The sequence below is a fragment of the Leuresthes tenuis genome, unplaced genomic scaffold, assembly GCF_036924035.1.
Source record: "Leuresthes tenuis unplaced genomic scaffold, fLeuTen1.0.hap1 SCAF_8, whole genome shotgun sequence".
Lineage (NCBI taxonomy): Eukaryota > Metazoa > Chordata > Actinopteri > Atheriniformes > Atherinopsidae > Leuresthes > Leuresthes tenuis.
The window spans coordinates 16,819,654-16,831,988 of record NW_027325362.1 but is presented as its reverse complement, the minus strand read 5'-3'; the positions used below and the strand labels follow the sequence as shown (position 1 = coordinate 16,831,988).

At 37.0% G+C, this 12,335-nt stretch overlaps 1 protein-coding gene across 5 annotated transcripts in view; it reads right to left on the bottom strand.

Annotated features, from left to right (window-relative positions):
* Positions 1 to 12,335, bottom strand: part of adgrb3 (adhesion G protein-coupled receptor B3) — a 104,307-nt gene that overhangs the window by 49,535 nt on the left and 42,437 nt on the right. For 4 of the 5 annotated variants that reach the window (XM_072391147.1, XM_072391148.1, XM_072391145.1 and 1 more), the window contains exons 3-4: positions 7,071 to 7,181; positions 4,453 to 4,614 (exon numbers count right to left, since the gene is read on the bottom strand). The exons of the other annotated variant lie outside the window; for it this stretch is intronic. In XM_072391147.1, coding sequence (XP_072247248.1) covers positions 4,453 to 4,614; positions 7,071 to 7,181 — 273 coding nt within the window. The remainder of the gene's footprint in view (positions 1 to 4,452; positions 4,615 to 7,070; positions 7,182 to 12,335) is intronic. 5 annotated transcript variants of the gene reach the window in all.

The window sequence follows — 12,335 nt, the reverse complement described above, 5'->3', positions numbered from 1 at the left end:
CAAAACAGAGCCCCGAACTTATATCCAAACCGCAAATTTCACATTTTGTAAAGTGACAGATAAATAAAAAGGCAATTCATATTAGTTATTGGGCCAGACAAATCCAAAAGGAAACTCTTTAAAAAAGGACGTATATTGCTTTTGGCATTTATTTCCATCAGACATATCTCTGGTAAGCTTGATCAGTTAATGTGAAATGTTTTAAAGGCTAGTGATTCTTTCCAAGTAATTATAGACCTAATCCAAAATCTGTGGCATTTTATTGTTATGGGACTCTTAGGACAGACTGCACTGCCAATACTATGGTTTAATCACTTGATAGTTCAATGAATATCAAAATCTAAATTAAGAAAATGCCTTTAAATGTCAAAAGTGAAAGGCTGCATTTTGAGTCTTTTGATTTTATTTGAAAAAAGGTAAATTCATAAACTTACAGTTCCAAGAGTAATTTTGGCATCATTTCAGTTTTCTAATCATTCTCTCCTTCCTTTGTTTCTCCTTTATGCATTTGCATATGATTCTCCAGGACATTTATTCAAAGAATAATCTTATTACCTTTAGTAATTAAACGTGTGAAATGTAGAATATCAAGGATTTCCTTGGACTTTTTTCCACCCACTTTATTGTACACAATAGCTGTTGAAAGGCATCATTCCTGTTGGATCTTGGTTTGTGTGAAGGCTCAACTGGGTTCTAGCTGACATATGGTGAGTTTTCACTGAACTGCAGAGAATATTTGCTATTGGCTCAAAGTTTTGTTTTGGAAAGGAAAATATGGAAATCTGAGCGACATGCAGAAGTGAAACACCTCCTGCTTTGCCTGGCACTTGTAGAAATGAAACACACTTCTCTCAAAATGTAAAAGATTAACCCCTGATTACATTTATATAGCAACATATGACTTCTTTATCGAAGCAATAAGGAACATTTAGTGACAAAATTCAGGTCCAAAAATTATTTTAAGGGAGAGACAACTCTGTGAAGCCTAAATTGGAACTGTGTTAGTACCAGAAGTATGTGTCTGCTGCAGATAAATGCCTTGCACAAACCACATTATAGCCACCCATCTGGCACACAGAAAAATTATGCAGTTGCACATTTACTTCACGTTCTCAAGAGTTTCAACTTGATGGAAATAAATAAAAGGGCAAAATGACTGGAAATCTGAGGTAGATACAGCATATCTATTGGTCTCTTATCATTGTTCTTGCAAACAGGGCGTACAGTAAGACCTTAGAAATTTGCTAGCAGGGAGCCCACAGGGAGTTGATAATTCCTCTCCTAAAGGGTCCATATTGGGGGCTTGCACAGAGGCTTAAAGTTAACAAAACACAAAATTTGGATCTGGCTTAATCTTGGTATCAGGTCTATGTCCACGATGAGGCAAGCTACCGTCTGTCCCAGTTCTTGCCTCAAGGCGCTGCTGTGATGCTCCAAGCCAAGTGTCCCCCGGTGGCTGAAGCGTTTAATGTGAATATTTAGGGTTCAAAGTAGGCAGCTAGCTAATTTAATAGTACTGTGCCTCTTTGTGTGTGTGTGTGTTTTGTCTCTTAACTACAGCCATAATTATGACCATGAGCTATTCTATTGTACTACTAGTGGTGACATTCTTGAACCAGCACAAGCTCATGGACAAAGTATTTGCATTTGCCAGAAATACAGTTGATTTGCAGTGAACTAGGATTTGACTGGAAGGTATTTCTGAACACCTTCCAGAGAGCTATCACCTCTTCAACTTGTTAGCTTTACTCAGCTGTATGTATGCATTATCCAGTATTTATAATTTTGTTGCAGAAAGCCATTTCTCTTGCCACAGGGCTGTTTGAAGTAGTTTCCACTAACAAGACGATCGATGCTTTCGCTGTACAGAAAGCTTGCTTTAATTCAGTCTCAGAATTATTATTCTGCAGATTCAGAGCACTTCCTTTAAAAGAGGAAATCCTTTTATTTATTTATTAGTTTAATCATTGAAACATTCTTTTTTATTATTACAAAAAGCATCATATAAACAGAATTGTCAATTAAATACTTTAAACTAAATCAAATATATACTGAGCCTCTTCGACATACTTTTTTGGTTTCAAGTTACTTTTCTCTAATTACCATGATTTTGTCACTTCTGTGGCTGGTAAAGATAAACCTATCACTGTATAACATGCAACTCGAGTATATCTAAAGACAACATTACTAAATTGAAAAGGAGGCAAGGCCTTTTCTTTGAACGAAGTGTTCTTCCGCTGCAGTGAAATACTATTTGTCATCTTGTCAAGTGGGTTTGCGTCGGGAAGACGTAGCTGCGCATGCTCAGTCCGGTGAGTTACACCTGAGACGCGCAAAGCCAGCTGGCTACGCCCCGTCCTCATATTCCATCTCAAAGGTGAGGCTCGTGTATGTTTTTAATCGTGTGGATGACATTAAACCCCACCCCAACATCTCCATACGTCGCACCGTTAAATTTCTGTTATGCTGCGTTAAATATTCAGCACCGTTTGACAGGATCGAATTAAGGTAGAGACATGCTGGCCATCTCTATGTCATACTAGTTCTATTTGATATTTGTTTGACTGATTAGTAAATTAATTATATGCTGGCAAATTGAACCACTCTTTACACAGAACAATATGGCATGCTGCTGTTTACCTCAACGTGCCTTAATCTTTGCTCCAATACAAAGAACTTCACATTAATGCTGTATTCGCACTGGCTGTAAGCACTGTTCTAAATCCTGTATGGTAGAAATGTCAGATATAATTAGAGTTCCTGTGCCGCTTTCCTTTTGAAAAAAACTCATAGGAAGAAAGGAAAGACACAGGCTTTGTTGGTTAGGTTGGGGAAAGTGACTAGAGATTCAAAGGTGATGTCATGAATGTATGTTGGCAGATTCTGTGTTTGAGGAACCTGTGTGGAGGAACAGGATTTCCAACAGTATGCAGTGGTCACATATGATGTTGGAGTTCTCAGTGATCGTGTCTATGAGGTAAGGCTCCTTTTAGAAGATAGAAAAGGAAGTTATCTTGTGTTTTGGAGATACCCTTCCACCTTGGCATACCACAAATGGTATAAAGAAATCCAATTGATCTGTCCGCCCCACACAATATGTGATATATATATATATATTTATACTGTACACTGTTTTATTTGGCACCGTGTCAGGATGGTTTTATTTTTTGCCAGTCTGCTATTGTGACTAAGTAATGTTAGTGCTATATCAGCTCTACTGTTGGAGTGGCTTGGAAAAACTAGGTCACGATTTTTTAATCTAAGCAAGTGAACAGGGAAAAACCCTCATTTATCAGACATTACACAACTACAGGACATTTGACCTTAAAACCCATAAAACAATTGAGTAAGTGGGAAATTGAGAAGATTGCAGCACTTAGACTCTTGTTCGCTTATTTTCACATGACAAAAGCCGAACTTGCTTTAGAGTTCTTTGCTGATTAACACAGTCCAGTTATTTTGTGTTTTTCTGCTTTACTTTTTCGAATAAATTTTAGGATTCCCAGTGAGCCACAAGAAAATTAATCTCTACAGCTCTAGAGGTATATGGATGATAATGATTAACCAAATTGTGATCTAAATTAAGAATTGTTGAGCTGTGTTTTTCTTTAGTTGTTTGTTTTAGTTTTTTGGGGTTTAACTTGGGATTTTATACTCTCTGAGCTAACTAAAATGGCCAAAGTGGAAAGAAACACACTCGTACCGTTATTTAGCCTCTTTTGAAATGAGTCCACATTCAGTAATAGAATGACCCTTTTAAAAACTTCCAGCTTTCACGTTCCACATCTAAAGATGAAGTACAAAGATATAATCACAGAAGCACCACACTTACCAGTACCATCAATTTTTTTAACTAAACTTGAGTGCAGAATGTTGTCATTAAATCTACTTATTTGTCTGTGTAAATAATTCCAAAACTGGATAATGATGACGAGGGATTTGCTTTCCTTTCAGATGCAGACTAACAAACATTAGCGCACCACAATCACCTGTCAGAAAAGCTTCTGATGCTGATACCTGACTACCAGTGACTCATCTGCCATGTCATCACGGGTTTAGGAAGAAATGCCTTCCAGTGTGTTTCAAGAAACGCTGCCAAGCTATTTTGAAATGCACAGTTGACCTTCAAGGAAATGACGCTGTATCTACGGCTCCCCAAGCTCCACGCAGATCCACATGTCATGAAACCATTTCAGTGCTGATGAATTGCTTTACAGTTATATGAAATGGAAAACACAAAAGTGACAATGAGGGGGGGGGAACAAAAAAAAGCAGTCCTAAAATAATCTCAAAGAAAGAAAACAATTAGATTCATTATGATAGCTGCAAAAACAATGACAATACATTCTTAGATACACACATTTAAAAAATTTGTTAAAACAACACATTTCCTCCCATATAAACAGTAAAGGAGCAAAACATCAATATTCAAGAATCTGCGGCTAACACTACCTGGACAAGGGGCAGTGTTATTGCAAACCCTTGATTCTCTTAAAGGGCCGCTGCAGTGTGTTCCGTATGGTGAGACACATGTTCTTGTTCGCACCTGCGACCCTTGACCGCATGTTACGGAGCATGAGCTCCACTGGGACCACTCCTCTGCACCTGATTCACCTGTGTGGGAGAAGGGTGACACTAGTTAAAGGCAGCAATATGGTCCTGCGGCAAGGCTTACAGGGCAGGGTGGGGCAAGGTGGGCAGGGTTGAGTAAAGTGGAGACGGGCCAGCATGATTCACTTTGGGTTGAGGTGGGGTCTTAAAGGTTTACAAGTGTACTGTTACACAGTCTATACTACCTTTATGTGATCTTTGATGAATACTCTTGACAGCTTAATTAATCTGACCGGTGATTCCATTTGTGTGCACCACAAGAGTGTTCTTGTGACTGCACTCAGCAAGAGTAATTGCATTAGCAATGTTGTTTATAATGTAGGAGAGATGTGTAAAATAGTGAGCCTTTTCACATGAAATTTCAGTGTGTATTTATGCAAAGATCACAGAGAAGGCATGACAATAGGCATCAGGGGTTAGCTCTAACGGTTTCACTTAATTTAAAGAAAATGCATGCGTCTCGATGAAACCAGACATGTGAGAAAATCACCATAAACAAACAAAATTTCATAAGAGCATGGTGACATGCAAGAAAGACATCGGCAAAAATAAAATGGAGTTGAATGGGTGTTAGTTCAGAAAGAGGTCTCAGATGTGGATTCCCTTGCACTGCAGTGAACCATCTAGTTCCCTTGACAACCCTGGAGCAAATTATATTTGCTTCCTTTTTTTTAAAATCTATCTTCTAACCTTACAACTAAAAAGGTTGAAGGGAAATGAGAGAGTTAACAGATTTTTTTTTTCTTTTTAGCAGATAGTAGCCATTTACTGACTGTGTGACTGTGGCTCACAAATTGTATGAACCAGGTCTTTGAGTTTAAAAAAATAATATATATATACATATATATATACATGTATATATATATATATATATCTGCTTTAGCTGGCAGACTTTTCAGTTATCTAATGTTGCATGCAGACTTGATCTCATTAAATAATTGAGTGCAGAATTTGGAAGCAGATTAGTATCGCAACGGACAGTAGTTGTTCATTTCAAGTTGTATTTTGACTCAAATAGAAAGATGAATAATGAACAACATAGAGCCTTTCAATCCTCCCGATCCAAAATATAATGTAAAAGCTGTGTGTTGTGACAAGCCGGTTGGATGATTTTCAAAGCCATGATCGCCTAAATGCAAAAAGAGTAGATTATTTGGTGAGAAGTCAGTGGACAATCAAAATCTTTCATGAGAATAGTCACCGAAATAATTGATGTTTGATTATGTTAAACCCTCAGGTGAAGTAGTCACTTTCTTTGAGGCTTTTTTTGTTCGCAAATAATTTCACACAGAGATGGATGTTGCAGCTCTGAATACATTTATGTCATTGCAAAAGTCATCAAATTAGATCAGAATTTTAAGCACACTATGCTTTAAAGGACACACAGATTCAGCCAAATGGGGATTTTAACCCTGCCTTCAATTTTGGAGATCATAAAATAGTCTGAAAGGTGGATCAATTTGTTAAATGAGGCAGTTCGGGGAGAGTAAATTGTGTGAGAATGAGAAACAGAAAAGCACAGCAATGCGACTCAATGAGAAAACAACATACCTACAGCTAATGGAGAGGAGAGATGTTAATGAGTGTATATTAGTACCAGGATGCATGTATGTAGAGTGCGTCGTAAATTAAAATGGCTATGGAAGGAAAAGTTTTTTTTTTAAACAAGGACAGCGATAAAAATGGAACAACACATGAAGAAAAAAAACATTTCCCAAATGAATTGTATCAAAATGAAATAATTTTAAAGTAATGAATTAAAGACAAACCTCAGTAGCAGCTACACATAAACCCACCCACTGAAAATAAAATTCTAGCTTTGATAAAGCAAAAACAAATAAAAATCAAAAGGGGAAAAAAAAAGAAAGCATTTGCTTTAATTTGACTTGTTCGTTCTGACTTTATTAGATATTTCTAGATTGATATGTTGTAAAAGCCATTATGAATTTAGATCATTTTCAATAATTTAACGAATGCTACACTTCATAAAGCCAGAAAGCTTCATTTTCTCTCTAAGGGAAGCATGTGTCAGCTTTTTCAAAGTATGTGTTTTGTTGTTTTTTCTTTATTTGGCTCAGTGGGGTGGGTTTTTCATCAAATAACTCTTAATTCATCGGGCCTTTAGAGGAAATGATAAACTACATCAGTCCCTTAGTTTTGAACTGCTGATTAATTAATGCTCTATGATTATGCTTCGTGAGCAATCCACTTGCCAGCCTACGATGTGACAATAAAACAAACAGACCCACAAAAACCAATTAGGCTCTAAGTTCAAAGTAAATACTCATAAGGAAATGGGAAATTTATCTTCCTTGTTCATGTGTAGCAATAGAGAATGAATAGGAAAAATAATAATGCAAAACATTTCCACTTAAAAAGTGCTGTACAAGAGAGAGCATGCATGATGAAATTAAGTTTAGTTAACATAATATAGTAAAGAAACATAACTATTGTATTACCAGTTTGTGCCATAAATTTAGCAGATTCAGCTTGCTCCTGCAGGGCCTTTGTGTCATGAACTGATCTTGGCCGCTGACTTTTTACTGTATGCTCTCCGATCATTCCATATTCTATGGGACAAAATAGAGGTTCATATGAAAGCTAGGCTTAAACATCTTCTTAGAACAAAAGCTTATTACATTCTGTTTACAGGATATTCGAAGCAACTGCAGCACATGGCTAGAAACAAAGACCACACAAGTTTTTTTCTTTTCTTTTCTTTCCTTTTTTTTTTCTTATGAATTTCTCCTTCTCTCTATGGCATAGAACAATGCAACAATTTTTTAAGGGTGAGTTGGAAGTATTAATTGAGCTTGAAAGCACAGCGTAGACACATAGCAAACATGCAGAGAATTTCACATTGATTTTTAATGCTCTAACACCTCATTGGACCAGCTCCCTCCCTCCCACGCTCCTGCACACCCCTAAAAGAAAACAAAAATAAATTAAAGTAAAAATGTGTAAGCCGTCGGAAAGCCACAGAGGAGGGGGTCATGGACATAGCATGCTATTGATCCACGGTTTCCTCAATTAATTTGTCATCTTTGTCACATTTCTTTTTTGGTTGACCAAGCTCAAAATATTGTCAGCCTCATACAAATGTATTCCGAGCTGTATACACTACAATGCATGTTCTCTTTGTTTCCCCATAAAGGAACAAAGACACAATGAGTACAGTGCTGCACCACTGAGAAAAGTAATGCTAGAAATATAGCATTTCATATCAGCTGTTTGAGGGAAATGCAACACACGAATCAGTTTCAAATTGTCTTTTATTTAAAACTAGCATTACTTTTGGCAGTGTGGGCCTAATGAGGTGGTTTTATCATTTGCAAATTGGCAAAACAGGTGATTCATAAACAACAGATTTACACATAACGTATGTTAGTACATTAGACAAAACAATGCATCAGCCAATGATGAGGGATGTTTAAATAATCACTTCTAATTTAATCTGTAGCCTCTCTTCCTTATGTTCTCTACAGTAAGCTGAAACGCCCAGAAAGACAAATCTCTGCCATTTCATCTGATGTCATCGTGATGCACAGAAAAGTAGACGTTGAATGACCAACGATCTGGTCCCGACAACTAATGATCTGATCGCTACAAAAAAAAGTAAGCTTCCTTATCCACACATTATACAAGCGGCATTAATCAAATAGTCTCAACAAATATGTTCCCTAATTGGATTAAGAAATACAAATTAGCAGATCTGCACAAAAAGTGAGTGAGTGTACAGCTACAAATAAAACATCACTTCCCAGTAAAGCATCAAGAAAGCTGTGTTTGTGTTTGCATAAGAAATCTGAATATTAAGAGGCTGTAATGAAAGGAGGGAAGGCCGCCAGGTAGAAGCGAACATCGCAGCCTTTTTGAAGCTGATTGGGATCTTTAGGACTGTGACTGCGCAAAGTAACAAGCTTCAAAAGGCTGTTCAAAGGTTTCAGTCTGATTTGATTGTGCCCGCAGCTGTTTTGCTGAAATTAAGCTGAAAACACAGTGTGAACTCCGAGCTGGACAAAGAATATCCACGTACACTGATGGCTGGACAAACAGCAGGCAGTTAATCTAATGCTCTGTCCTGATAGGCTTACCGCTAAAGATACAGTGACATGTTATCTCTTACTGCTTTTCATCATGTACCCTGTGGTGTCTTGAATCATGAACCAATTGTTGTTTTAGCAAAATTGTCTGACTCAGTCAGCCTGAATTGTTCCACTTTTGCATAAAATAAGAAAGCAGTCACAAGGTTTCCAAACTGAATTAATACAAACTAAACTAAACACATATTCGCACTCTAATGCCTTTAGACTACGAGGGGCTGAGCAATAGTATAGCCCTGCTTATCTACTACAGTAATGGATACATGCCAATGTCATAATTTTGTGTTTTCTAGGTGTGAAAAGTCGACACATTCTCACTCCCAACTTGTCTCATACTGACATTTGGTCACTAGCCCTTGGCAACACATGCTAGCTCACTGGGAACCTCTTGAGAATACTTTTTTACACATGTAGGATACCAATAACAAGTTTTTTGCTAACTGTAGATTTTTTACGGAATGGCAAAGTCCACTGCTAGACATTGAAGGACTAGCTCCAAGGACATCCGACCAGAAAACCTTATTTTAAGTTCCAAGAATAATTTAAATAACCCCAGTCTTGTTAATTGTGTTTCTTTGCTCTGTAAGGTTTAGGCTAGAGCCATATATCTATGTAGTTATATCTGTATGGATACTGGTATTAACATATTGTATGCGTTATCAGATGTGCACCAACTAGAAAAAAAGTGTAGCAGAGAAAGCATCTCAGCTGAGCAGATGGTGGTGTTAAATCAAGTGTACTGACCTCACAATAAGTTACAAACCATAGTTAATCCCCCAAAATATTTGTAAGAAACTAAACTAGGGTTTGGAAAAACAAAAATATTTGTTCAGCACATATTTGACACACATCTATCTTCTAAAACGAGCTTGACCTTTATTTTATGGGATAACACAGTTAATTGTCACAGCTGTAAAGTGAGGTCTTTTTTTTTCACTTGTGGAAAACCTTTATCGAAAACTTTCGGACAACACCATGATGTCCCGACCTATCATGGACCATCCATCCACATATACAATATTTACATTGATGGGTGTGGGGCAGAAGTAATTTTTTTTGGGCTTCACTGTGAAAACTTGGGTTTTTACTGGCGTGGAACAGTTTGTTTGACTTTTGTTTTACTGCCAGACAGAGCTTTCTCCAAAGAGACCAAAACTTCTTAGAGATTTAGTAAGAGGTCATGGGATTGGTTAAAAATGAACCCAATGGGATGTCAGCTATTTCATAAAAACATCAGTCTTACTACAGGCCATTGCCTTTTTCTCAGTAATGGCCTGCAGTTTAGCTTAGGTGAGGCAAAATGTGATGCTGACATGGTAAACCATACAGGATGAGTGGATTTGTTACACACTTTGGCATGAAATCTACTTGACTAAACTATATGACGCCCTGTAGTTGTTTTACCTATTAGTATTCAAAGTCAAGAGTATCAAGGACATACTGTTCAGTATATCGAGCCAGTTGCTATTACGTTCTTTGTTTTTCTTTCTAAGTAGTAATCAACTTGTCAAGCTTCAGAAAATAATTGATCATTATGGTTTTTTTTCTTTTTTTATCATTATGCCTGCAAAGAATTGATCAACTCACTCTATTAAACAGTGACATTAAATCTACAGTCTGTCTCACCTCATCCAGTTTTGAAATGAACAGGGCATCAAATGAATTGTAACTTATGCATGCCAAAGAGTTGTTACCAAGCCTGCACTGTATGACTCATACTTCACTCATTTTTAGATACAAGTGTTTCATTATTGTGGATCCATCATTTCACGTCCGACGTTTGAGTAATTATATCTACATCGGTTTGGACAGGAGGCTATTAAAAATGCTCAGGCTCTTGGTACACAAATTAGAACTGGCTAATTCAGAGAATGATATGCTTTAGTTTTTAACTTCATGAGACTGGAGCCTCTTTTGATGCTAAAAATCTATGATGTTTATTCTAACATTGTGTCTCCTAGAGCCTAAAGTAAAATGAAAAAGAGTGGGGTGTCAATACAGAATCCAAAGAAAAGTACTGAGAATGAGCTTAATTGAACTACCAGGATTGTATTATAGCCTGTGGCCATGTGACGGCAAACACGAGAGACAAACCAGAATTTTAATAACTGGAGGGGTAAGCTTTTGTCATTTGTCAAAGCAACCCAAAAACACAGTGTCCTCGGAGTATTAGGAAGCAGGAAGTGCAGATGATACATTTAGCATGTCATTACTTAGAAACAGTTCTACTCTTTTGGCCGGCATTCAGAACTTTAAGAGGGCGTGCTTCAGGGAAAATAAAGTTCAAGATTTATGAGGTGACTGCCATTCAGACAAGACTAAAGAGAAAATGTATTACTGATATCCATCAGCCATCATGCTCCAACAACAGAGAGACAAAGCCATACAAAGAAATCCATCACTGAAACCTTTCTTTCCATCTGAGCGATGTGTGATTTACTCACTTGGTTTTGATTGAACATTACCTCACAGCCATGCATTGTTGGCAAAGAAAGAGCTTTTGGCCAAAGAATTAAAAGTTACATTTTTCATTAAATGTTGTATTATTGACCAAATTTAGGAATAGCGGTGTTGCTCTCCATTAGGACGCATTAATGGAAGATTTGTTGAACACATTTGCTTCAAAGAGCGAGCCCATTTTCTGCAGCAGCACCATCTTTCCTTCGACAACAGGCTTTTTGATATTAAATCAAGGCCATGAAAATTGTTAAATGCAGATACCCATTAGTTTGTTTTAGTTTATTTACAGTTGTTTTTTTTTTGGCATATGCATTAAATTAGAAATAACAGAAGAAACATTTGGCATTAAAAATTAAAGAAACCAGTCACTAAAGAGTGCATATTTTTGAGAATGTGCAGAGACTGTGATGGAAATGTTGTTAGTGCACAGTAATTAATGTAAGTTCACCATTGGAAAAAAATGTACAGAGAGGCATGATCACAAGTGAAATAGATACTACTTGTTGTTTGATATTTTCACTTCAAAGACTAGTTTTCAAACTGCCAGTACAAATCATTAGACATTAGACTGAAACCAATCCACATTATTTTCTATGTACAATGTAATGTTCTACAGATGAAATGGTCAACTCTATCCAACAATACTAAATGGGTTCTGCTCAGGCCAATATTCTATCCCACGAGTTTCCAGTTTTGAAGGAAGTGATCTAGATTACCACAAAATTTTGATGCCTTCTTCCCCACTAAGTTTCATGAAATTCTGCTTGGTAGGTTTTATATTTTTTTGCTGACAAACAAATAGCACGAAAACCTTCGGTGGAAGAGATTTTCAGTGAGGGACATAACTTACAGTGAGCAACAACAACGACGCAATTGTCACAATCTCAATTTTGGGAACATATTTAAACAGCTTTACTGGTTAAAATCAGTAAAACAGGTCCCAATGCACACATTGTCCTAAACACCAGCAAAAGAAATGACTGAATGCACCGTTTTCCTGTCTCTGGTGTTTAACATTTTTAGAAGAACTTAATTTACCAAAGGGTATTAGTGTCTTCTAAGGAGAAGAAAATTCTAATTTGAACAACACTTGATTCAACACTTGATTCAGTTATAGACACTGTGCAGCATCAAACCCATAATTACTTCTTGAAGGTGCAA